The sequence below is a fragment of the Dunckerocampus dactyliophorus genome, chromosome 12 (genome assembly GCF_027744805.1).
Source record: "Dunckerocampus dactyliophorus isolate RoL2022-P2 chromosome 12, RoL_Ddac_1.1, whole genome shotgun sequence".
Classification (NCBI taxonomy): domain Eukaryota; kingdom Metazoa; phylum Chordata; class Actinopteri; order Syngnathiformes; family Syngnathidae; genus Dunckerocampus; species Dunckerocampus dactyliophorus.
The window spans coordinates 672273-697700 of NC_072830.1; the positions used below are offsets into that span (position 1 = coordinate 672273).

Sequence of the window (25428 nt, forward strand, 5' to 3'; positions counted from 1 at the left end):
ATAGACAAACTTCGAATTTCAACATGACGTAAAATAAACGACTCATTTGAAATGTTCGGAGACACCCCTTCTTTATTGACCACGGGCGCGAGGCCGGCGCATGACGTCATCGTTACCATCGCCCAGCAAGTCAATGCAACACCAGCCCTGCCGATACCAATACTCATTGGTCAAAACTCATATTTTTTATAAACGTATCTGTTAACAATAAAGAACTACAGAAATATAAGACAAAGTAACAATAGCAAAATAAAACATATATATTCCCCTATTAATTTTTATCACATACATTGAACAAAATAAAGTCAATTGTGCCAATTAACTATACAAAAGCACTACAGTATTGGGCTTTCAACCGCTTTCATTTTTGCCACCAAAGCCTTCCTGTGTTCAAGAACTTATTCTCTGAGTTTGTAAACCATATAACAACAGATATTCTATGAGCAACAAAACCAAAACACATTTCTGAAACTATGTAAGAGGTCTGAAAAATATCGCTTTCATCACACGAGGATCGAACACATTCTGAGGCTCAGAGTACCCTTGATGTTGATATTATGGACATTTGGACCCGCCGACTACTACTACTACTACTGTAGTCCTATTAAGCTTTACTATTTGCGGGGCATCTATTATTTATGCATTTTGTCCTTTCACACAACCATTATTATGTATAAATGTGACAAAACAAAACTATAGAGCAGTTCCACCTTTTTGAAAATATAGTTATACTTGTATTTCTCATTGCTCGTGATCATTTTAATGTATTCACTCACATTTATTTAGGTAAAAATACTTGTCATGTCTCAACCAATGTCACTAGTGTGAACACGTGTGAACATTTGCTTTCGTTGCCCCTTTGAAGATAGGAAACAAGTACAGTACTCCACAGACCAGCTCCTCAAATCTGACTCATTAGCACCATCTGGTGGACTGTCTAGTATTGCGGGCAAAAACGCACACCCACATGATCGAAAAAAATAAATATCAACATACAGGAACAAACTGCTTTCTTCTGTGAGGATGTAGTATAAAATACACATGTATATAAAAAAAAATGTAAACAAAAAACAATTGGAATATTTCCTTGGATAAATAAAATCACACAGTCTTGGAACAGTGCAAGACATCGTTAACATTTAAAAAGAGACGAAAATAGATGCGCTCATGACCTTAACTTTCAGTGTAGAAATCTATACAAAACAGTGTTTTAAAAGACAAAGTAGAAACAAGACATTAAGACCACGAGAGGAACGCTCTTTCTTGACACCTCTGGTTGACGTGATGCGGCTCCTGCGAGCTCAAGACGTCCTCGATAGAAATGGGGAAAGCAAAGCGATCCAGCATCTGTGCGATCTTCTCTTGAGGCACTCCGTGTTTGTTCCTCCTTGTAAACACAAAGAAGCAAAGTTTTAGGATGTGTTTCAGTGTTGAGGCCAGACTAGAAATTCAATGACAACATTTAATTATGTATTTACTTCGCCAGCTCGTAGGGATCAAACTTCCAGCTCGTGTTGGGCTCACAAAAGTCCACTCTGTATCCTCTCTGCAAGGCCTGCATGTAATAAAAGAAAAAAGTTGTCTCGTGGTCCCCTGGTAAGCTGCAAGGGAACATCAGAGCCCCAAACCAACCATTCTGATATAAGGCTTCATCTCCCAAGCCTGCAGGTTCGTGTTGTCAATGATGACAGGAGAGCGGCTGTCATACATAGCATCACCAGCTGGAAGACAGTTGGACATAAACATTTGAAAAAGAGGACGAATCCATCTATTAGGGTCCCTAACCTTTGATTGTGCTTCTGTTTTCATCTTCTGTGAGTACACACCTCACATTTCAGCAAGCATTTTTACGACAGTATTTCTTAAGGAACAACACTATGGAAATGAAACCTGGATATACAGGTACTACTCAGAAAATGTGAATATCCTGAAAAGGTTGTTGTATTTCTGCAGTTCAACTTAAAAGGTGAATTTGACATATTATATAAACAAATAATATGCAAATCAATATATTTAAAGTTTTTATTTCTATGGATTTTGCTGATCAGGTCTTGCAGCTTAAAAAAAACTCAAATTCAAAAACTAAAAAAATTAGAATATTACAAAGGGTCAATGTAAAAAAGGGTTTTAAATACAAAAATGTGAGGCCTCCAAAGCTAAACTCTTGCACCTGTATTTAGTACTTGGTTGAGGCCCCTTTTGCCCGAATAACTGCCTTTATCCGGCGTGGCATGGATGCTACCAGTTTGTGGCATATCTCAGGGATTATGGAAGACCAGCACGCTTCAATTGTGGCTTTAGCTGTTCTTTATTGCTTGCTTTTCCCGTACAGTTTTCTCTTGACAATGACCCACAGATTTTCTATGGGGTTCAAGTCAGGTGAGTTTGCAGGCCAATCAAACATGGTAATCCCATGGTCGTTGAACCAGGACTTTGTACTTTTACCAGTGTGAGCAGGTGCCAAGTCCTGCTGGAAGATGAAGTCTGCATCTCCATAAAGCTGTTCTACTGAAGCAAGCATGAAGTGCTCTAAAATGTCCTGACATACGGCTGCGGTTATGTTTAACTTCATGAAGCACAGAGGACCAACACCAGCAGCTGACATGGATCCCCAAGTCATCACAGACTGGGGAAACCTAACACTGGACTTCATGCATCTTCTATCATGCTCTTCTCCAGTCTTCCTCCAGACTCTTGGACCTTTGTTGCCAAATGAGGTGCACAACTTGCTCTAATCAGAAAAGAGGACGTTTACCCACCGGGCAACAAACCAGTCCTTCTTTTCTCTTGCCCAGGAAAGGCGCCTCTGGAGTTGATTACTATTGAGGAGAGGTTAGACAACAGGAATTCAACATTTGAAGCCCATCCGCCTGCGTGTTGTTTCTCTTGAAGCAACAACTCCAGCATCGGTTCACTCCTTATCAAGTTCCCCCACTTTTGAATGGCCCTTTCCTGACCACCCTCTCCAGCCTGCGGTCATCTCTCCGGCTTGTACATTGTTTTCTTCCACACTTCTTCCTTCCACTTGACTGTCCACTTTCAATTCTCATTGACTCTCAAGTCAATGAGAGTTTTCTGCACAACTGTCAGATCAGCAGTCTTCCCCATGTCTGAACTCTTCTGAGCCAACCTAAGACAGACTTTTGAAAGGCTCAGGACCCTTTTGCAGGTGTTTTGGATTACTTTCCTGATTAGAATTTGACTCTTTGAACCTACAAATCTGAAGCTTTTCACAGTATTCTAATTTTCTGAGTTTGTGGGTTTAATAAGCTGAAAATCTTAATCAGCAAAGTTACAACAAGGAACTGCTTGAGAAATGTCAATTTGCATGTAACGGCTCAATAAAATTAGTTGGTTTCATCTTTTATGTTAAATTGCCAAAATAAAACAACTTTTACTTGATATTCTGATTTTTTGGGTAGTACCTGTATTTTAGAGTAGTCAGTGTACAGCTTGTATAGAACTACTATCTGTTGAAAATGAGTAGCAAGATAATTGTGTCTTGTGTGCAATCAAGCCTGGTGGTGGTAGCGTCATGGTCTGGCGCTGCATGAGTGCTACCTGTGCTTCATTGAGGGGAAACATGAATTCCAACATGTACTGTGGCATTCTGAAGAACAGCATGATCCCGTCCCCTGGGAAATGGCCTGCATGAAGGAACCCAACACAACATCTGCCATGTTGAGGAAGATGGTGATAGGAGCGGCCAAGTACCGTATGTCTCCTCCAGACTACAATCTAAATGTGGGGCATCATCAGGTGCAAGGAAGGAAGGGTCTAAAATCCACCAGAGATGTCATCATGGAGGAATGAAAGAGGATTCCATGGACAACCTGGGCAGCTCTGCTGAATTCCCTGCCTAAGAGGGTTACGGCTGTGGTGCTCCCACTAAATATTGGCAATGTATTGTTCACAGTGAGGTGTATTTACTCGTGTTGCCAGTTATTTAGACAAAAATGTCAGTGGACACAATTTCAGTGGATAGTAAATCTAAACTGCTATACAAGCTGTACATTGACTACTTTCTATAGCAGGGGTCACCAACGTGGTGCCCGCAGGCACCAGGTAGCCCCCCACGACCACATGAGGTGCCCGCAAGCCTGCTTTTCATTCAGGTTTTCAGTTAATAACGTGAGAACACTACAAAGAAAAGTATTGTGAAAAATAAAATGTGAGTTGTGGATACCAGCATTTTGTGAATGTTTTGGTAAAACAAGCATATTTGAGCTGTTTGGGTTGAAATAAGCTATGAAAATCATTTCTACAAAAATGAGTAGCTCGTGGCCATTTTCATTTTCTAAAAGTAGATCTCGCAAGAAGAAACGTTGGTGACCCCTGTTCTATAGTGTCTCTTAAAATGTAATAAATAGCTGCAATGTGAGGGGCAAACCCATGCTTGTGAGCTATTGTAAATATAGATACAGTCATGGAAAACTTCATTAGAGTTTCTTCAGGTTCTTGTGCATTTGAATGCCTGATACAACTAAAGGTACCTTTGTTTGGACAAATATAACAATGACAAAAAGAGTTCAATTTTTTGGTAGTACAATGCTATAGCTATTCATGTAAGAACTCCAGTGATTTTGGGTATAATCAAGAAAAGCATGGAAGTTGCTCGATATCAGCTCTGATTATGAGCTATATTTGTTATCATTATACAATTTGTAAATAAAAAATTGTAAATCAAAAAAATATTGTATTTGTCCAAACAAATGTAGCTTTAGTTGTAGCAGGCATTAAAATAGATCAATCAACTGAAGAAACAAGAGTGGTCTAATCGTCATCATTTTCAATGACTGGATGTAACCCGACTGGTCCACCCCGTGCATGCCCAGGGATCAAACCAGAGTCCAGTTGTGAGCACTAGGCGAGCTAAAAGCCCAAGCTGTCACTGCAATGTCCAGCGCGACTCTTAAGGCATCAGGGCGTGAGGTCTACAAACGTATTTTTCAGAGCTTCACCAGCTGGCATCCGTTCAACATACTGTATGTAATATCTGTGCACCTCTTCTCTGGTTCCACTCGTGTGCCGCTCCGAGTAGGCCTGGGTCGTAGCGGTATCCATCTCTATCGGCAAAGTAGTCGTCTGTGCTCAGTATTAAGCCGCTGGGACCAGTTGAGAGCAACTCCCTAGCAGAGAGACTTGGAAATGAGACACAAATACACACAATTTTAAGAAAACCTGTCAAGTGTACCTTGCCATTGTGGATTTACCGGAGCCTGGCAGTCCCCTCATCAGGATGAGCACCAAGGACGGCCCATCCAGGGGTCCGGAGTGATGAGTTTGTTGTCTGTCATCAAAGTGACATTCAGGTGCATCTTGGGACCACCTGGCATTTCCATCATCACGAGCATCAAACCAATAACCGCTACCATGCCTATTTTGGTACTGTGGGTTGGATTCAGGTGATGAGAAACTAGGCTGAGGTTGGTAGTGGTGGTCACTGGGGGAATTCCAGTGCTGTGGCGGGTGAGGGTGGTGTGGATTTGGGAAAGGAGGGCAGTGGGATCTGGGCACTGTCTGGTTGAGTGGCTGCGGAAGGTGACTGGGCTGATGCCGAGAACATTCAAACCTGTCGGAGTTCATGTTCCGTGACCTTCTAGTGGAGTACGGCTCATTGTAATACCAATGGGACCAGGGTGGTTGGTTGTGTCTACTGCTGCTCTGGTGGGAATCTGTCTCTGAACGTGTCACTGTGTCTTCCACAGGTGTGTCCTGTGTTTCTTGAGATGCTTCGGCTGTTTGGAGACAAGTATCATCCGGCGCAGAATTGGCATCGATCTCCTCAATCTCCTTGTAAAATTCACTGAGTGAGTCCTCAATGTCAGAAGTGGCTGTGTTGTTCTCCGAGAGAAAGGCTGGACCAATGAAGGCATTGCTGGTGAGTCCAACTTCTTTTAAAACTCGTTTAAAGTCGTTGTCATTCGTACGCTCTCTGATAGCACAGTCGTCTTCTTTACAAGAGCTTTCTTTCTTTCCAAATGAAGTGTCCCCTTCAGACATCTACGAGAGGATAGCACATTTTAATTAAGCAGGGGAAAGTAAAAGCTCGATCCAAGACAGAGCCAAACAAAACCTGCAGCATAATCAATTAATCATTACTACTATAATGTAAACACTGCTATCAAAACATACTGACCTCTAGTTATACGAATACATTTGAACAGTGGCAAAACGAGCTAACCTTTCACATTGCTAAAGCTAATCTATTGTTTAGGGAAGTGACGTCACTCTAAGCGCGAGTCTTTTGCTTACCACCCCCTACAGGCCGTGGTGACACATTAAGTATTTTAGTTTTTAAATTTCTATCATATTACTGTATATTTAACTCCAAAATACCCTTTACATTGCTAAAGCTCCCTTGCGGAAGTGACGTCACACTAATATCTCGAGCTTTTCTTAGTGCTTACCACCGCCTACAGGCCGGGATGACACATGACACCTTTTTGGATTTTTTTTTCCATTTCTGTCACATTACTGTATTACTGTAACTCAAAGACACAGTATTTAGACAGTTAGACAGTATTTACCTTCCCGTAAATTCAATACATCTATCAGGGTGAAAATATTTTATGCAACAGTATTAAACTACAATGGCAATTACACACTGAACATTGGAAATGCAGAGAAACAATCTCCTTTGCGGACAAAACAATAGGTTAAAAGACTTAAAGATCATTTATTTAACCTATTTTTGAAGTTGAACTTATATTATATAATACAGCCTACTGTAGGTAACAGTTTAATGGGAATCACAGACACGCAACGCCTGCGTATCAACCATGGCAAGCTCTTCATCGTCCACCCATTCCTCCTCTGCAGGGGCCGAGACAGATTTAGGGAGTGGGGTGTGTACAGTTTTTACAGTGCTGGGTGTCCCGGATCTGCGAGGAGGATTGAAAGTCTTCTTTAGAGCAGGTGAGGCCGCTGGGCCCAGATGGAACAACGGAGGAGGAGACGGGACACGAGAGAGAAAGTCCAAAGCTCTTCTCCTCTTCAGGCTTCTTGGGTCTTCCTCTGTGGATCCGTCAGCCGGAGGAGGGTTCCTGCTCACAGGATTGAAGCAGCCCAGGCTTCGAACTGGCTGATGAGGGAGACGCTCTTTTAGGAACGTGCCACAGCTCGTAAAAGCTCACACTTACCTTCATGTGTTGATTGTCGGAAGCAAGCGTGGGCGTTTTGGGAGGCAGAGCGGGGCAGCAGACGGAGCTACAGCCCTCAGACCTCAGTAGATGTGAGAGTTTCCTCTCAGCAGAGAGAAAGAAGTTGTTTTGGTCCTTTAACAGAGGGCAGAAATGAATATGACAGTCGTTAATTAAACATCAAGATGCATAACAGCATTGTAGCATGTGGACAGCGGCACTCCGTACCCGGACCAGGTTTCTGAGCGGGCCAAGCGACTCCTGAAGATATGCTTCTCTGGGGTTTGTGGAAAAGTTGGTGAGATCTCCAGCGTACACAACCGGAGTGGGATGAAAGGAGTGGCCTCTCAGCTGAAGGTTACTGAGTGACAGCAACACGCGAGGCTTCACCACGTCCACCAAGCCAGCCTGAAGCAGGCTGCTGAAACAGCGAACTTTAACAAAGTTCAGTTTTTCGTCGGCCAGATAAAACGCAGGAGATGGGCCTGTGTGATACAAGCGCAGGAGATGATTCACTTCAAATATTAAAAAGGCAGAGGAAAGGAAAAGGAAAGGTGCACACCCTGCCCATCAACAACACTGATGACACATCCAGTGAGATCAACCTCTCCACAGGGAGGCTGGAATTCTGAGTCTTGAAGGTCCACAAAGCTGGCAGACACTCTGGGTTGAAAACACACCGACAACCATTTTGGGGAAGTCTGAATGGAAAACAAACAAACAAAAAAGTCAGCATTTGGTTTGTAAATGCTAAATCAACACAAGTCATACCCCGTTGAGGTTACCTGGAGGTCCTGAAATAGTGTTTTCTTTGTGCCGGTCAACTGGACCGATGAAACACTGCTACGCTTTCTCACATCTGAAGTGGACAGATTGTAGACTTTGTATCGGCAGCCTTCTTTTAGTAATGCCTGCAGGTCAGAGGACGGCCGCCACAGGTTCAATTGGTAAACTAAAAAAAAAAAAAGAGGAGCAGATCCATGATGTACTGTATGTGTTGAAAACAAGCAGTCGGGTACAAATGGGAATGTGGGGAGGGTAGGTTGAAACAACTCACCGCTGCCAGTTGGATTCAAGGAATCGGCGACGCAGAGTCTCCAAACGGGAGTGACATCTCGTTGAAGACAGTTGGTTTTACCGTCTTCTGCTTTCTCGAGAGCGCGCCGATAACGGTCCTGCAATTCGGCCTGCTTCTTGTCCATCAGTGTTCGCCTGTAAGCCTGCAGGGTCTCCAACTGCTGTGTGCTCAGGTGAGCCTGAAACAAGGATGATTGAAATATATACTGTAGTTACGCATTCACTTCACAAAAAAAGTCTTTTGCCATTACCTCGAGGCCAGCTAGGTCCTCTCCCACCGTTTCATAAAGCTCCTGCCCGTCCTGCAGACCTGCAACATCGTGATGACCGACAGTCCGTCTGTGATGTTGAGGTTTGCTCTCTGCAAAAGACGACAGTTGAGTGTGCTTGGTGCACCAAAGGAAGTTTTTGCAAGTTGGATCACTTGCCAAGTCCTACCCTTCTCCTCCTCTTCAAATTGTGCTCGAATCTTAGCAAAAAGCATCTCCATGGCCTTTTGTTTGTGGCTGTTGTAGCGAGCCACCTCCTTCTCTTCTGCACGGGCCGAGCGGAACACGACACCTTCATCTTGCCTTCTCTCCATCCACTGGAAATGCAGTACATGCAGCCACGGTGTTACACGCATCCTAACACCATACGACTTTGTGGGAACAGTTTGGGGAAGACCCTGGGTCCATCAACATCCAAACGCACCTGCATGGGGTAGCTTCTGAGCACCACTATGTCCACACAGCCAACAGGCCCTCCATTGGTGAACAGAGAGGAGAGAGGCAGCAGAAAGGGACGAGGATCTCTGTAAAATCCCAGCTTAGTATCCCAACGTGCTGGTCTGCTGCTGTTGGCAAAAATCTAAAAAAAAAAAAAAACAGACAAAAATAATAAAATTAACTGTATTGAAAAATGGCAGAGAGACTTTTATGTACCTTTAACATGATCGATTTGGGTGCTTCCAGAGGAGAGCAGGCCTCCTGGGACCCCACCAGCTGAGCACCATGGACGATGATCTTCCCGCCCACGGCCAGTCGACCTTTGACAAGCATGATGCTCAGCGGTTCATCCAGCTGAGCTTTGATGGCGTACCAGCCGTCTGTCAGCCACACCACTGCACAGGGATTTTCCACTCGGACCTGGGTGCCGCCCACTTGTGGACTCTTGGCCTCGTTGCTGCCTTGTTGCGAGACGACCCCGCAAACACAGAGAACCAGAGTTTTGGCTGAGGTGTCGTCATGTTCCATAATTTTCCTCAGAGCCGGCCTGAGGCTGTGGTCCACCTCCACGTCATATCTGACACGCACATGACATGCATTTGTGATGATTAGTTGAATGCTGAGAGACCAGCATACAATAAAAACGGCTAGGGTAAAAAAATAAATAAATAAAATAATAAAAAAAAAATGTTGGCATGAATAGTTGTGGCAGTAGGCAACCTCCTTTTTTTTTTTTTTTTTTTTTTAAATTAACTCCACAAGCTACACTCCAAAACATCATGAGTGGTCAGCATCTAGCAGCTTTATTTACATGAGTATGCACAACGACATTCATACTGGCTGAACAGTTTGGTCTTTACTGCTATTGCAACATTGGTTGTGTTCCTACTGTGTAGCGCAACATACGTGCTAATAAATCACAATGTGGTCAGAGCGAGCTGTCTTTTCTTATCTGCTTTCTCATGGTGCTATCCCTCCTTGGCTACACATGACACTGTTTCCAGCCAATGGAATATAAGAAGGCCATCAGCTAGCATACGTTAACCAATAGTGGTCTCAGTCAACACATTGTACATAAAATGGCTATTAATGGGCGTTAATGGCCTTCTCTCGCTCACAGCTCGAGCACAGGCCCAACCCCCCCCTCCCCACGCACATGAGACACCATCGACAATTAGCAGTCGTGGCTGAGCAGGAAAAGGGCGGGGTGTAGTACGTTGGGATGCTAGCGCCCCCTTTGGAGTATCTAACCATGACAGACCGCACCCGCACCTTAGCTCCACAAGATGGCAGTAGCTGCATTTTGAAATATCATCCAGCAGGTTTATTCACATCTGCATGCACTGGCTGAGCAGTTTGGTCCTTACTGGTATTGCAACATTGGTTCTGTTCTTGCTGTGTTGTACAATACACTTGTTAATAAATCACAATGTGGTCTTTTCTGCTTTCTCATACATTCCAAATCATTATCAAACCAAGCAAATATGGGCCCACCTGTACTTGAGCTGTAGGAGAACTCTCTCTGGGGTCAGGCAGAGGCTCCCCATTGTTTGTGGGAAGGATCTCTCCATAGACGCCAACTTCCACACAATCCATCTGTAGTGGTTGTACACCCACTCCTCACTCAGCAGTTGGGGATCCACACCGGGGGTATCGCACAACGCTCTAGGGGACAACAGGAGGAAGACATCCAGGAATGATATCCCATGATGTCGCTCATGCTAATGCTAATTGAAAGCCTACCTATAAAACTGCTCTTTGCCCGCACTCCCGTCTCTGCTGGGAACCAGGCGTCCACCGTCGACCAGTTGAACGGCACCTTTGTCTGCAAGGGCATTCTTACCGTAGAACTGCAGAAGGTTGAAGCGGAAAGCCTCTGCGGTGTCGCTGGTGATCTGGGACACATGCTGAAGCACTCCATATTCATACAGCTACAAAAACAAAGCCAATATGTTGTCAAGTTAACGCAAGTCTAGCATTCAGTGAACGTATTAAAACCTTACCTGTCTCTGGGTGTACTTGGCTGGGGGCTTCCCACCCACCGCTTCTTTGAAACACGTCCTTGTGAGCCCCAACATTTTAGTTTGAAACAAGCTGCCGGGTAAAGGTCGGATAAGCTGGCGCTTCTTTTTCATAATCCGCATGTCTTGCATGTCTTGTGCCAACTCAATGTTCTCAAGCATCATCTCTGTTGATAGACCAAAGATGATGAATTAAGTGCATGTGGGGCTGCCGTCTTTGTCCAAAATGTTTACCATGACTCCTCTTTGTATTCTCCTCTGCTCCGTGATGGGTGGAGGAAGTCTGATTGGAGATACTGCTAGGATGTTCTGAGTCCTTACTGCTCGTGTTGCCATCCAAGTGTGCAGCGAGACGTTTGTCCACCTCTTTCTCTTCTGCACAAGGTTTCGTGGGGTTCTGTTGGACAATACCTCTTTGTTTCTTGAAGGGAGGAACAAATGCAGGAGGCGTGTTAGCGTTGCTGCTCTTGTACATGTTGCTCTGTTGCGCCTCTCTCTTCTTGAGAAATGGAGGTACAAATGAAGGAGCCTTCGGAAAAGCCAATCTGCTGCCTGCAGCTGCTGAGCTGTGCTGTGTTGTCCTCGGCCATGTGATCTCCATGTAGCTCATCCCATCTCTGTGTGATAAATTAGTGCGCGTCACATCCATGCAACTACGGGGATGAGCTTGTTAGGAGTGAAAAGCTCACCTGTGTGGCCTCGTGATGTTGGGATGAAGACAGGCGTTGTACTGGAACACTGGCCTGTCCTTCGTTACACCTTCAATGTCAACATTTATTACATTTACAAGATGGCAGCATAACACAAAGTCTGTGACAAGACATTCCCAACATACAACACCACATTCACAGTGAACAAGCAACAGTTTCAACAATTTAAAAACAGTTACCTTGAAGTCATTTTGCTGATCATTCCATGCAAAGGCTGGAATGCTGTCTTACCTAACTCTGTGCTGACTCCAGGAACCACCAGCAGCAGTATGTGTTTCTACTGTTGTTGCTATGTATGCATGTATGTACACGGATAAGATGACAGGAGCCCAAGAATAATACATTTATCAATGAAAGTCAACCAGTGAGTCAGGGACGGACACTCAGCTGCAGCATACAATGTGCAGCGTCAACGCTACCACCACCGCCTGGCATGAAGCGTAAAGCAGAGTGGGAAACAGTGTCAAGCTTTTTGAAAAGATGATCTGACGCATTCATAAAAAGGAGGTGACCATAAGCCAGCAAAGGTAAGCATGTAGCAGACATTAAACACTTTCTTGTATAAGCTGAAGAAAAAATGAGTTTTAGCTTTAGTTTACATACAAGATGCTCAATATGTTGTTTTAAGGATGAATTTTCATTGATAATAATGCCTAAATACTTGTACGATGAGACCATTTGAATTTCTTTACCTGTAGTCATTTTGATTTTAGGGAGCTGAGAGCGGAGCCCTTTTCCATTTGAGAAAAGTTCAGGGCATCATAGCATAAACTCCTTTGTTTCTTCCACACCGGAGGTTACAGTACGTGAAGTATGCAGACTCACACTCAAAGTAGTTTTAAGACGCCAGTGTCACCCTACACGCCGTCCACTGTTATCCCCCTTGTCATGCTATTTTACACTCATCTTAACTCATGTGATTAATAATAATTATTACATAACACAGTGTATAATATGTACAATTTCATATCATATACAGTCATGGAAAAAATGATGACCATCCTTGATCCATTGCAATGCCTGGTACATCTAATATCATGATGATAACAAATATCATAGATATCTAGCAACTTCCATGCTTTTCTTGATCATAACCAAAATCACGCAATCAAGTTCTTACATGAATAGCTATAGCATTGTACTGCCAAAAAGTGGAACTCTTATGAGCTATTTTTGTTGTCATTGTTATATTTGTCCAAACAAAAAGGTACCTTCAGTTGTATGAGGCATTCAAATAAACAAGAAACAAGGATGCTCTAATCATTTTTACCATGACTCTATATATTTTATACTATGAAATATATAATATAATATAATAATTATACACTCGGTCCCCAACTTACGAACATCCGACTTGCGAACATTCGCGGATACCAACACAAGCTGACTGGTCTATATTTTATGTTATTTTGCCTTCTAGTCGCTTCATCAGTATTTATACTGTACATGCCTGACCAGTAGAGGGCACTGTGAAACTGCTAATGGGACCAACAGACGCTGGGGAGAGAAAACTAAATGGAAAGCTAAATTGTAGCTGTATTATACAACCCAGACAGAGCGTGTGATTAAAGTTTATGAAGAGTTAATAGGCCTGCTTAATTCCACACCACCCACAGAACACTACCTCTTTTAGAAGAGTCTAACGACGACGGCCATTTGTCCTTTTTTTCAATAACTCCTCTTCCTTGTCGAGCACGACGACGTATGCTCAACCACTCCTCTTCAAAGGTAAATAACATTTATCATTACGTATTATTATATCACTTTTATTATTGTTTTTTTCATTCATTATCCTATTATCCTATCATATTTACATACATACACATATACTGTATATGTATACACATACATGTATTACCTATATCATTGGCAATATTACCTTTTCCCCAACTTAAGAACGGTCATCTGGAACCAATTGTGTTCGTAAGTTGGGGACTTAGTGTATATGGTAATAAAAATAATACATGTAATAGAAAATGATTACACTTGTGTGTCAATGTTAAAAGCTGTGTGACACAAATTATCTTCAACTCTGACAACCTGAAAGCGGGGTAGGAGGGAATAAGCTCTGCTTCTTGCTACTCCTTTTGGACATGTGACGTATTCCAGGGTAAAACCTATGTATGTATGTCCAAATAATCACAGCTTCATATTAACAGTGCTTGGATTCATTTTACTTCAAAATATACGTTGAGCTTTGGTGCAAGTGTGATCTTCTACCTAAACTAACAGACAGAACACATGAAGGACAAAGTGGAGTCATAAAACACTAAATACAAGAATGAAATGAAATGGTAGCAGTAGCAACCTTGCATCTCAATAATGCGACCATTACGCTGCTTCCACAGATCACATCCTTGAACACTCTCATGACCGCTGTGTTTGATGCTGTGTGGGTGGGAGGACAGTTACGTTTGCTCATATTGTTTTGGCGTAGTTGCTCCAAATAGTAGCCTCTTTTGTTTTTGCAGTAAAAATATTGTTGATAGACCATCTCATCATCATCGTTACGCCCATTACATTTTCATCTTCATCCTTAATGACGATGGGATAGTGAGTGTGGAGAGTAATGTGACTACGCGTGAGCCACACGTTGTGTATTCTTCCGCTGTAAGTACTGTAGGTCTTTATAGACCAACCTTACGTTTTTTTATTCATTTCCGGCAGCACATATGTCATCTGGAAAGCAGAAATCAGACTAGTAGTTACCATTTGGAGAACTTGTTTGGGGACAGAGTCTTGATCGTCTTGGACTGTGGAGAGTTCTGTTGACAGTTCTGTCGAACTCTTCTAGCAGGCTTCTTTTCAGAGGGGGCTGATCTAGATTATTGACATAACACAGCACACAACAGTTAGTTCTTGACTGGCATCTAAATACGCCAGTTGTCAATGTGATTCTTATTCGTTCACGTGATAATTACCAGTCAATCCAGCATTTTCTGCTGATCTTTTCTCAGCAGCCTTGCGGGAGTAGGAGCTCTTTGGCTGCATACTTTCTAACGTCATGGTGGGCCTGGCAAGACTGTCATCCTCCAGCAAAGCTTTGGTGCAGTCAAGTGCCTCCTGGGCCAGATATATCTGCTGCGTTTCAGTGCAGTCACTCATGTCGAGCGACTGAAAGTTCACAACTGAAGGCTCTTCTGGTCTTTGGAGCTCAGGTGTGTCTCTGTGGCACGTCTGCTTTATTTCACCGTCTAACATTTGCTGACCTGTGAGGCTGCCCTCTTTGCGCTTCGATGCTTCTGCAGCTTCCGGCTTTTCTTCATCTGAAGCGGTGTTTTTAGCTTGAGCGACCCCCGCCGCTGTTGGTGTGTTCAAAGTTATTTTCACGTCTTTGACATTGGGTGTCTTTGTGAGACTGATATCATCAAAAAGAGCTTTTACTTTCTGGAGGGTGTCACTGGAGAAGGTCACAGGCTTTCCACTGGCTGCCAGAAATCCACAATTCCTGAGGGGAGGACCGTGAGATGCAGTGTTTGTTATATCTTGCAAATCATTGCATTCATTTAGCAGAATGTTTGCTTTATGCAGTCCCGCAGATGAAATGGTCACTCCTTTGCCACTGGCTGTCTTAAAGCCAGTATCTTGATGTTGGGGTGCTTCGTCCGAGCCTTCAAGCGTGACGCTTTCACCCAGCAGGGACCTTACTCTTGCCATTGCATCATCAGATACAAGTACTTTTTTGCCACAGGCTGGGCAAAATCCACCACTACTGGATGTAGATGCATTGGGGGCCAACACGCATGTGTGACTGTCCATATTCAAGCTATCAGGCTTTTTGTCACTGCTTTTGTCCTCATCTTCATGCCAATCGCTAAAGAGGGATTTCTCCTTCATGAGAGCTGCAGATGAAACAGCCACTCCTTTGCCGCTGGCTGTCTGGAAGCCAGCATTTGTGTCCCAGCCCTCACATGTGATCCTTTCATCCAGCAGCAAATTTGCTGTTGTTATTGCATCATCAGACACAAGCACCCTTTTGCCATTGGCTGTGCAGAATCCACCATTGCTGGACGACAAAGTATGTGGGGTGGAGTCTGCTGGATTAAACACACTTCTGTGATCCACATTTAACATATTTTCACTGACTAGCTCCTCATCTTCATTGCAATCACTGAAGAAGGATTTGGCCTTCTTGAGAGCCGCAGATGAAACAGCCACTCCTTTGCCGCCGGCTGTCTGGAAGCCAGCATTTTTATGATGGTGTGGTTTGTCCAAGCACTCGGCAGGGACGCTTTCATCCAGCAGGGACTTTGCTCTTGTCATTGCATCATCAAACACAAGCACCTTGTCTGCACTGGCTGTGCAGAATCCACCACTGTTGGATGTAGATGCATGGGGGCTTGAATCTGCTGTGTAAAACACACTCTGGGAATTCTCCAAATCACAAGTATTGAACATCTTTTCACTGGCTTTGTCCTCATCTTCATGGCAATCGCTGAAGAGGGATTTGGCCTTCTTGAGAGCCACACATGAAATGGCAACTCTTTTGCCCCCAGCTGTCCAGAAGCCAAGGGGTGCTTTTGCAAGGGTTCCATGGGTGGAATCTGCTCTATCTAGCCCACTTTCAGGTTTCTCCACAGCAGGGCAACTCAACATGTTGTCACTGGCTTGGTCCTCATCTTCGCAGTCACGGAAGAGGGATTTTGCCTTCTTGAAAGCCGCTAATGAAAGAGCTGTCTGAAACCCACCACTTTGCAAAATGTCTTTCTTGTTGTTTAGCAAACTAGCTTTTAATGGTAGCTGCTGGTTTTCCTTCTCAGCGTCATTCAAGAGTGACTTTGCTGTCAGTGTTGCTTCATCTGAGACGCTGGCAGTACGGAATCCGCTGTCACTAAGGGAACAAGAGCTGGTGTTCTTCATTGAGAAGGCAGGTAGATGGTTTTTAATGTCGCTGCATCCGTTGACCTTGGGCACATTTGTACCAAAGCCTTCATCGACACAACCATCCATCTTTTCCATGTTTGGATTATTTCCTGGTGTTTCACCAGAAACAGGTGGCCTCTCAAAGAGAGAGTTGATCGACACCTGCTTTACATTAGCAGACAGGAATGTGCCCCCCCTTGATGGTGAATGGTGGGCTAGGGTCTTGGAACCCTTTGGCTCGACATCTACCTGACCCTGGACTCCATCCAGCAAGGATTTTGCTTTCTTAAGAGCGACGGAAGAAACTGCAACTCTTTTGCCTCCAGCTGTCTGGAATCCGCTTGGCTGATGGTTGCCAGCGTCCACTCCTGGTCCTCGTTTCATTTGCGTGCTTGTGTCTTCCTCTTGCAGAAGTGGTTTGGCTTTTACCATTGCCTCGGCTGACACAGACACTTTTCTCCCTTCGGCCGTGCAGAATCCAGCACTGCTGCTGGAGAAGACATCAACAGAGGAAGCAGGGCTCAGTGAAGAAGTTGCTGCATTGGTTACAGGCTCAATCCTCACAAGACGTTGTCCATCTTCTACACTCCTTGTGCTATCACTTTCGTTCACGTCAGTGCAGTCTTTAAAGAAAGCCTTTTCCTTTTGCATCGCGTTGGACAAAATCAAAATAGTTTCCCCACTGGCATTTTGGACAGGTCTGCCACATGCCAACTGATCCTCTTCCCAGTGGTGTCTAGCATTCCAAGCACTTTGATGTGGACAAATACTTCCCTCTAAATCCTGGAATAAAGCCTTGGCTTTCCTCAAACACCTTTTGGAGACCCTCACAATGTTTCCTCCTGCTGTTTTGAATCCGCCTCCTCCAAGTATGAGCTCAGGTGAGGTGGAAGTCATCCTTTCTTCCTTTTTAATCAAACTGGGCGAAGATGCGAGCGGTGGATTACTTGGGACATTGGATTGTTTTTCTGCCTCAAAACTATCATCAAAATCTATCCCAGACAGGAAGTCAGGGTCGAATTCTTTGTCTGCTTTCGGGGTTATGGTGCCACTTCCCCTGCCTGATTTTGCAGTTCTGAACTGAGTGAATTCAAACTGGCTGTCAGCTTCTTCTAGGAGCGTGCACAGCTCTGTCACGTCAGCCTTCTGGGAGGCGGTCAGCTGGCAGTCATCCTCTTTTTGGCCAGAGTCAGAAGCCAATGTTGCAGTTGCAGGAACTTCGACAGGTTGATCAGTGTTGAGGAGTGGTTGAGCTTCAGCCTCCTCCAAGAGGCTTTTGGCTCTCTGAAGGTTGGCTGCAGATACGCTCATACCTTTGTTCCACGCGGCTTTGAACCCTGATGCTGGCATCGAGGGAAGAGAAACGGCTGCTTGTGGACTACTGAGTAGATGTGCTGATGTGTCCTTCGTGCGCAATGAGGCATCACCGTGTGTTCCAAGTTCTTTACTTATATACTCCAAAGGGGTGGTCCGTTGTTGACTGCTCGGGAGAGCAGAGGATGCAGTCACATGTGAGATGTCCGCACCGGCCGACAGGAAGCCACTGTCACCCGCTGCTCCGTCTACCATGGACTCACTGTGAGATTCATCGACAGGCTCTTCACGCACACAATGAAGGCTCGCCTGCTGTTTGGCTTTCTGGCGAGTCACTTTCATTGCAGTGAGACATGCCGAAGGAGAGAAGCCATCTCCACGAAGAGGAGGCGGCTGCGGTACTTTGGGTGGTGTGACTGAGTTGAATGTTTGACTGAAGTCTTGTGCAAATGCTCTGCAAAGCTGCGACATGTCCAAGTCCTGCACACTCGAGCGATGGCAGGGAGGCTTTTCTTCCTGTTGTTGAGGTTTGTTGATAAAGTTAAAACCATCGGCTTCATCCCTGGCCTTTGGAATTGGCTTACCATGGAGGTCAAAGCCTGAATAAAAATACATGTTATATATTTAGAATGAAAAAGAAAAATAACCAAATAAATAAATAATTGTTTTAATCAAAGACAACAATGCGTCTGTGTAGGCTCTCAGTCATACAGGGGTTGTCCATCGAGGGAAAGGCTTCTTGAGACATTATCTGTACTTCTGTGAAGAAGGTGTCGGACGTTTCGCTCCTCATCCGAAGAGCTTCGTCAGCGAACTAATAAGTGCTGGTAGCCTAGGCCTTAAATACAGTAAGAGTGGGCGGAATTGGTGTGCCAACACCTTCTTCCTATTGGTTCCTTACACTAAGCCTGGGCGGAGTAGTGGTATAATCCTCTCGTGCTATTAGCACCTCCGATAAAAGGGAAGTGTTGCTCCCTGAGTTGGGTATGAACGACTCTGATACTGGCTCGTTAGCATCTATTGTTCTGGCTCGGCCCTGGCTCCACCTCATTTGCAAGACTAAGAGCTGTGGGTTTTGGTCTCAGTAACCTGCTGAACACAGGGTCCAAATTAAACCTCAAACCACCATTCCGATTCAATGATGGGTTCTGTTGTTTGACAAAAATAGCTTCCTTTACTGCTCTTTCAAACCATCTGTTTTCTCTGGCCAAAATCTTTACCTCGCTGTCCTGAAAAGAGTGATTGGTTGCTTTACGGTGTATGGGTCTGAGGGGAAACCCTTCCTTGTGAATTTTTGGAAGGCCATAGATACATGGTGTAGCCTCCCCTTGCAAATGAGGTGGAGCCAGGGCCGAGCCAGAACAATAGATGCTAACGAGCCAGTATCAGAGTCGTTCATACCCAACTCAGGGAGCAACACTTCCCTTTTATCGGAGGTGCTAATAGCAGGAGAGGATTAGACCACTTCTCTGCCCAGGCTTACTGTAAGGAACCAACAGAAGGAGGGTGTTGGCACACCAATTCCGCCCACTCTTACTGTATTTAAGGCCTAGGCTACCAGCACTTGTTAGTTCGCTGACGAAGCTCTTCGGATGAGGAGTGAAACGTCCGACACCTTCTTCACAGAAGTACAGATGACGTCTCAAGAAGCCTTTTCCTCAAAGACAACAATGATTTGAATACAAAACTAAAGTGAAATAGCTAAATACCTTGTATGGAGCTGTCCTTCAGCCTTTCTTTCTCAACGGTGTAAACAAATGTCCTCTTTTTCTTGATGAATCCTGAGGGGGGTATATCCCAAGATGGTCTGACAGGCTGCTCAGTCTTGCATTGACTCTCCAACTGTGCTGTACATTTATCTTGTAGTGGAGAAACATGAGTTCCCACAGTGGTGGCTGTAATCTCAGATAAACTCATTGGTGACCACTGTGCGAGTCCAGCCTCGTCACTTTTCACAGGACTTATTCGAGGGGGCATTCTATACGGCTCCACATCAGATTCTCCTTGTTGGGTGGATGCGGGCTTGGATTCTGCGGTGCCGCTGTCGTGCTCTTTTGCCAGAACAGATAGCCTCCTTTTAGTTCTGTCGGCTTCCACCTTTCTCAGCACAGAGCGACTGTTGGTGAAAAACACTGACAAGGTGTTTTCAGCTCCCTCGAGAACACTGGCGACTGTGCTGCGAAGTTTCCTGTCTTGAATGGCGTCTGGGATCTTCTGTCTCCAGACGTCACTGCTGAGGTTCTGGGAATTTTGAGGAGACTTTGGGGACTCGGGATGAGGGGCAACCTCTGGAGGGTCAGCATCTGTTAATTGCATGTGAGCAGTAAGCCCAGAAGGTACAAGTAACAAAGTCTCTATTCATGTTAGTTGCTTATTATTGTGGTTGGATGTTGCACTGAATCATTGTCATAAATGTTTCTCACGTTTCATCCCACTCACAGTTTATTTAAATACATTTGGAGTACCACAAATACGCGTTACCTGTTGTCCCTTGCTCATAAAGACATTATAAAAACAGACCTGGTCTGCCAGAAAGTAAGACGCAGCAGGAGGAATCGGTGTCGCCTTTGTTGCTATATTTAGCAAGTAATCAGACCCCTCTACGTGGATACGTCTCTACGTCTTTCAAAAAAGCTACAGTACTCGCAACAAATCTAGTGAAAGGTTTGTTGGCAAATGACATGAAAGCACGTATCCTCACCCATCTAAAAAGCACTTACAGACGGCTCAGTTTTGTTCGTGACATCAAAAGCCCACAAATAAAGTTCATTTGTAGTTCTGAACGTATACAGCATGGTTTGCTTTTCACTTTTTGTTACTCACTTTCTGCAAATGCAACATGGCCAATTATGCAAATGTGACGATTACGGCATTACTTCATCCCCCGCCCTGCCGACCTACCACCGCCACACATAGATTGTAGTCCTGTGGGAAACAAGCTCTTGTAGCTTAATAAAGGTAAGAAAAAAAGCTCTGTATAATTTAGTACAACTGTACACCACAATCATCAACACTCTTATATTACGTTCATAACTAACAAAAGGTAATTATTCATGAATATCCAGTACAGGCCAGTACTTCAAGTGAAACAGAGACGTCTGCCACGGAGGGCGCCATCTTGTAATTAATTGATTACACACACACACACACACACACACACACACTACAACCCCATGGTCCCAAGCCCATTAATAAGGCAAGAAATTCCACTAAGTAACCCCAACAAAGCGCACCTGTGAAGTGAAAAGCATTTCAGGTGACTACCTCATGAAGCGCCATCAAAAAAGCTACTGTGAGGAGTCCAAACTATAAGACATATTTAGAGTTCTTTCACACTTTTCTGTTAAGTGCATCATGAGAATGTACAATGTAAATAGTCATGAAATTAAAGAAAATGCATTGAATGAGAAGGTGTGTCCAAACTTTTAGCCATAAAACTACAGTATTTTAATTTGATAGTGTTTGTCATTATCCTTGGAAAGGGAGAATTGTGGATACGGCTCTTCTCAGCTCTACTCCATACAGCGCATCCGAAAAGTATTCACAGCATGTGCCGCCTTCTCCATTTTGCTGTTATAGCCTTATTCCAAAATGGAATACTCTCAATTCATTTATTTCGGAGCCAGAAATGTTTCATTGGGGTGGCCAAGGTGAGACCATTCCTCAGATGGGGGTGGCAATAAGTTGATACCTGAAATGTCTCAATGACCAGTGGGGTGGCCACGGCCACCATGTAGCTCTGCCACTGCGTGCGAGCTACCCGCACCATGACACAGCAGTCCGGGCACAGGGAGGGGGAACTACTGCTGTAGCTGACGTCCAACGCGAAACTAACTTCACCATGGTACACCGTGGACATGTCCGCATGGTGGTGTTGCGTTTGTTCTCCTTGCAGATGGCAAGAGTGGACTGGCAACCAGCTTTGAGGAGCATTACCGCACCTACTGTGTTGGAGTATGTTCCAGAGTTACCAACATGATACGGCAACTGGATCGGCCCGATCTCGTGGCGGGACCCGATATTATCAGATCTTCAAAACACAGAAGCTCGGCAGCCAAAGATCGGACCGGGACATCCCTAAGTAGTACCTTGTGCTAGCGCAGTCAGGTCATTGCTGTGTGGCGATGGAGCTCCATTTCCAGATACATTTGAAAGAGAAGGGAAGAGCTTCCGAACAAACTGAGAAAGTTGGCGAGAAAGAAGACAATTATACAAATGTGCTGAAAAAATACATGTAGTTTCCTAGCTATTGCTTGCGTAGCTTGATGTTGTGCATTACGAGTTTATGAAACAACCCACCATAACACTCTTGTCCTGAAAGAATGGCACTGAGCAAGGACTTCCATCTGTTTTAGCTACAGCATTAAAAAGATGATACAGGTCATTCCAAAGCTTGCCATCGTACATATCAAACTGTGCTGGTGGATGTGCTTACATAAAATCAGGGTGGATGGCAGAGCGGGTGGTGTATTCAGGGAGCTGGTCCATGATATGTCTGGGTGAATGTTTGCGCCGAGGCTTTCGGATATGTGCTGGGCGTAGCTGAGCTGCATCATTAGTTGTTTTTTTAAAGAAAAGAATTTGATTCTTGTAACATAATAAAAAGCAATACAACGTCATCGGTATGGTGGCACTCACACTTGCACGCACTTTGTCCCCTTTTGCGTGCCACTGAGTAAACTGGTGTGACGTATGTGGGACTGTGCCCTGTGCAGGGCTGTGTGCCCGTGCACAATTTTTATTCTTTTTTAATGGTCAAAATTTGTGGCACACATCATTTCCATGAAGTAGTCGTGAAAGCATTCTCAAGTCATTTCTGTAGCCTCGTGGATCTTCCTTGTGAATTTCTATTACGTAATAAGTAATCATAATACCCAAAGCGAGGTCTTCCCATCAGGAATTTCCTCTTCCACACTATCCGTGCCTCCTTTTTCCTAGTTTATGCGTCCTCCCTGCTCTTTCTGCAACTACAAGACAATATAGACATACCTTTCCTTTTTGCATGAGCTTCTTCTCATCAGTTCAACATCTTGTAGGTCCCTTGCAAGTAGAGGAATGAATGAAGCTAGGGGTGATGCCTGCCTTTGCGTGGCGTCACGCGGGACACAGTGGGACTAAATAATGCCAAGACAGCTTCACGGATGCGTGAAGTGGTGGTGACAATGGATACCCATGCGGGAACAATGCACATCGCGCGTACTATTATCATGCACTAGACGTAAACAGTACTTGATGAGATGTAAATAAGACGCGCGTGAGCGCGCTAATTTCGTGCCGATATGCACCATTTTCGGTCAAGAAATTGTGTGCCAAGTGCATAATTTATGCATAAACAGAACGTGAACAGTGCACAAACTAGTCATGCTTTCTAGACGTGCCATAAATAAATGACACGCAATGACTCAGCAAATTGCGGGACAGTGTGGGGGCCAAATGTGTGCATGCGTAAACGCCGCTTATGGCTGAATAAATTGACTTACTGGAGATTTTTGTGGCGTGTGAAGCAGATCTATGCCATTGACAAGAACACAAACAAGATTAAATTCAAGTAAAAAGCAGATTTAAATAATGTAATGTTAAACTTACCAAAACAGTCGTGAGTGTGAGGCTGTGTCTCTCCATACTTTGAACCCGGCACCCTGTGTAGTGACAACACCAGGAAGTAAAAATCCATCACATGGGAACACAATTTGAACACATCTACTTACGTCTCTTTTGAAATGTGAAACAAATATGGGCTTCTGGTTGCCCATGGCACCGTTTCTTTTTCTAAGGGGAGGAAAAAATGTTAACTTTTCCTCTGTACGCTCACATGACACTTCATTCGGTACACCAGCTTGGTATGAAAAACATCTGACACGAGTTGCATGAAATGTTTGGCTTCTACAAAGATAACAATGCTCAGTTTGGTCCTCTTTGTTTATTTTTGTGGCTGTAGTGTGCGTTTGTGTCATATTGAGGCCTACAGAAAAACTTCATTAACTTTGTTACATTACCTTGTTCGTCCTCAGTGTCCGGGGACAAAACACAAGTGCGTCTGAATACTTTTGGCGTTGAAAACAGCTGACTTTCCACTGCTGTTTTCTCCAAAGGTGTCTTGAAATTTCCCTCCTGGTTTGCACACAGGTCCTCCTGATCCGAGGCGGTTCCCTCAAGTGCTGAAGCTTGCTCGGTCAGCACGTTGAACCAGTCAGGGTCCACTGGTCCCAGCTCTGTCATGGGAAACAGGAGGAAAATAAGGCATGCTTTAAATTTGGTACACCTGCACAATACAGTGAGAGCCAATACAATAATTCTGTTTTAACAAAAGTAGTAATGCTCAATGTTGATTGACACTACATCAGTGGTTCACCATTTTCTGCCATGCCCAACCCCCACGGGACAGAATTGTTTTCAATTTGAAATACAGTAATTTATTCATTTGTACAAACCACTGAATGAGTTGCTGGCACCAGCCTTGTTCAAACCTGCCAACCTTGAAGGCATTTTATTACCCTTTTCTCTAGTTAGGGGGCACTTCAATGAAAAAGAGGAGATGCAGGTGTACCTGATGCTGTGGCTCGTGCGTGTATACTACGTTAGCTTACCTTTCGAGACTTCTTCTGTCAAAGTATTGTACATGCTTCCTGGAGGTAAATCCATTCCCAGAGACTTGGACAATCCCTATTTTGTCCTGTTTGTCCCACCTGCGGAGGCATCTATTAGTCCAACTTGACTTTTGGCATTAAAGTCAGGCTTGGCAAATGTGCCACAAGAAGCTACCTTGACTGCTGCTAAAGTCCAAACATATGCCGACTGTATGTCGTTACCATACCGTAACCATGCTGATGTTGTTTGTTAATGTTTACAAAATACCAACTATCGTCTTCAATGCCTAAGAATAGTAAGCGGACTGATGAATCGGAATGAAAAGTTACTTACCATGACAGCGGGCAACACTGCTAACTTTCATAACGACACGACATTCAATGTGAAGTCGAAACGTAGTGAGATTGTTAGCATAAGTCAACGTTCAATCTAATGTTAATTAAAGTAAGCAATACTCTAGCTAAGCTAATTTGCAGCTTTGTAGAAAAATAAACCTCGCGCCCCACGCCGGATACCGGAACAACTTGGCATGCCTTCAAAATACGACTTCAGACGTGCTTAGAGTGCTTAAATGTAATACAGCAGCAAATAAAGCTAAATGTTTTAACACATTAGAAAACAAATTAAACCAAAATGTTTTAGTTAAATGTATTATTAATTAAAGTAAGCCATATTTTGTATCGTTTCCAGCTTTATAGAAAAATTCACCTCGCGTCCAACATCGGATACCGGAACTACTTAACCATCCTTCAAAGTAAGAGCCCAGACGCGCTTTACTTAAAAATCTTCAAAATGTATTCTGAAACAAACGAAGCGAAACGTTATACGAATTAAAACAAGCGATAAATATATGAACGACACAATTAAATAAAAATGCTTTTGGTTAAAAATATTTTTCTCAGCACAAGCTGTTATAGTTGGAAAAATGCAGGAAGTCGGCTCGCCTTCAGAGTAAGAGTCTTCGGGTTCAACCTCATATTGGTGCCAAGATGATAGTACCTTTAGT

General features: G+C 44.1%; 2 protein-coding genes across 3 annotated transcripts; both read right to left on the bottom strand.

Moving 5' to 3' along the window:
• Positions 1-60: 60 nt before the first annotated feature.
• n4bp2l2 (NEDD4 binding protein 2-like 2) lies at positions 61-6550 on the bottom strand. 2 transcript variants are annotated; one of them, XM_054793183.1, is made up of 6 exons: positions 6411-6550; positions 5195-6003; positions 5005-5129; positions 1633-1721; positions 1479-1555; positions 61-1387 (listed from the first exon to the last, which is right to left on the bottom strand). In XM_054793183.1, the coding sequence occupies exons 2-6, from the start codon at positions 6001-6003 to the stop codon at positions 1237-1239; spliced, it is 1251 nt and encodes a 416-aa protein (XP_054649158.1). In that variant the 5' UTR covers positions 6411-6550; the 3' UTR covers positions 61-1236. The 2 variants fall into 2 exon arrangements, with proteins under 2 accessions (XP_054649158.1, XP_054649157.1); XM_054793182.1 differs by lacking the exon at positions 6411-6550 and adding an exon at positions 6140-6387.
• Positions 6551-6727: 177 nt separating this feature from the next.
• Positions 6728-25136, bottom strand: brca2 (BRCA2 DNA repair associated). The gene is made up of 27 exons (XM_054793174.1): positions 24756-25136; positions 24422-24520; positions 23831-24046; positions 23543-23603; positions 23421-23473; positions 23315-23343; positions 22270-22381; positions 22134-22189; positions 21923-22013; positions 19544-20137; positions 14579-18433; positions 14367-14477; positions 11637-11706; positions 11182-11564; positions 10930-11114; positions 10670-10857; positions 10421-10591; positions 9143-9503; positions 8913-9068; positions 8658-8805; positions 8471-8580; positions 8200-8398; positions 7928-8094; positions 7705-7843; positions 7371-7627; positions 7143-7277; positions 6728-7084 (listed from the first exon to the last, which is right to left on the bottom strand). Exons 2-27 carry the CDS (start codon positions 24474-24476, stop codon positions 6743-6745), a joined length of 8244 nt encoding a protein of 2747 aa, XP_054649149.1. The 5' UTR covers positions 24477-24520; positions 24756-25136; the 3' UTR covers positions 6728-6742.
• Positions 25137-25428: the final 292 nt, after the last annotated feature.

What these genes read in the sequence shown, in the direction of transcription:
- brca2 (XM_054793174.1), bottom strand. Translation starts at nt 24,476, where the DNA reads ATGGATTTACCTCCAGGAAGCATGTACAATACTTTGACAGAAGAAGTC. An exon ending in TTTCACATTTCAAAAGAGAC is followed by an intron (nt 23,474 to 23,542) that starts GTAAGTAGATGT and finishes GTCACTACACAG; the next exon opens with GGTGCCGGGTTCAAAGTATG. An exon ending in TCAGAAGCTACCCCATGCAG is followed by an intron (nt 8,806 to 8,912) that starts GTGCGTTTGGAT and finishes CTGCATTTCCAG; the next exon opens with TGGATGGAGAGAAGGCAAGA.
- n4bp2l2 (XM_054793183.1), bottom strand. Translation starts at nt 6,003, where the DNA reads ATGTCTGAAGGGGACACTTCATTTGGAAAGAAAGAAAGCTCTTGTAAA. An exon ending in GGTAAATCCACAATGGCAAG is followed by an intron (nt 5,130 to 5,194) that starts GTACACTTGACA and finishes TCTCTCTGCTAG; the next exon opens with GGAGTTGCTCTCAACTGGTC. An exon ending in CGAGTGGAACCAGAGAAGAG is followed by an intron (nt 1,722 to 5,004) that starts GTGCACAGATAT and finishes ACTGTCTTCCAG; the next exon opens with CTGGTGATGCTATGTATGAC.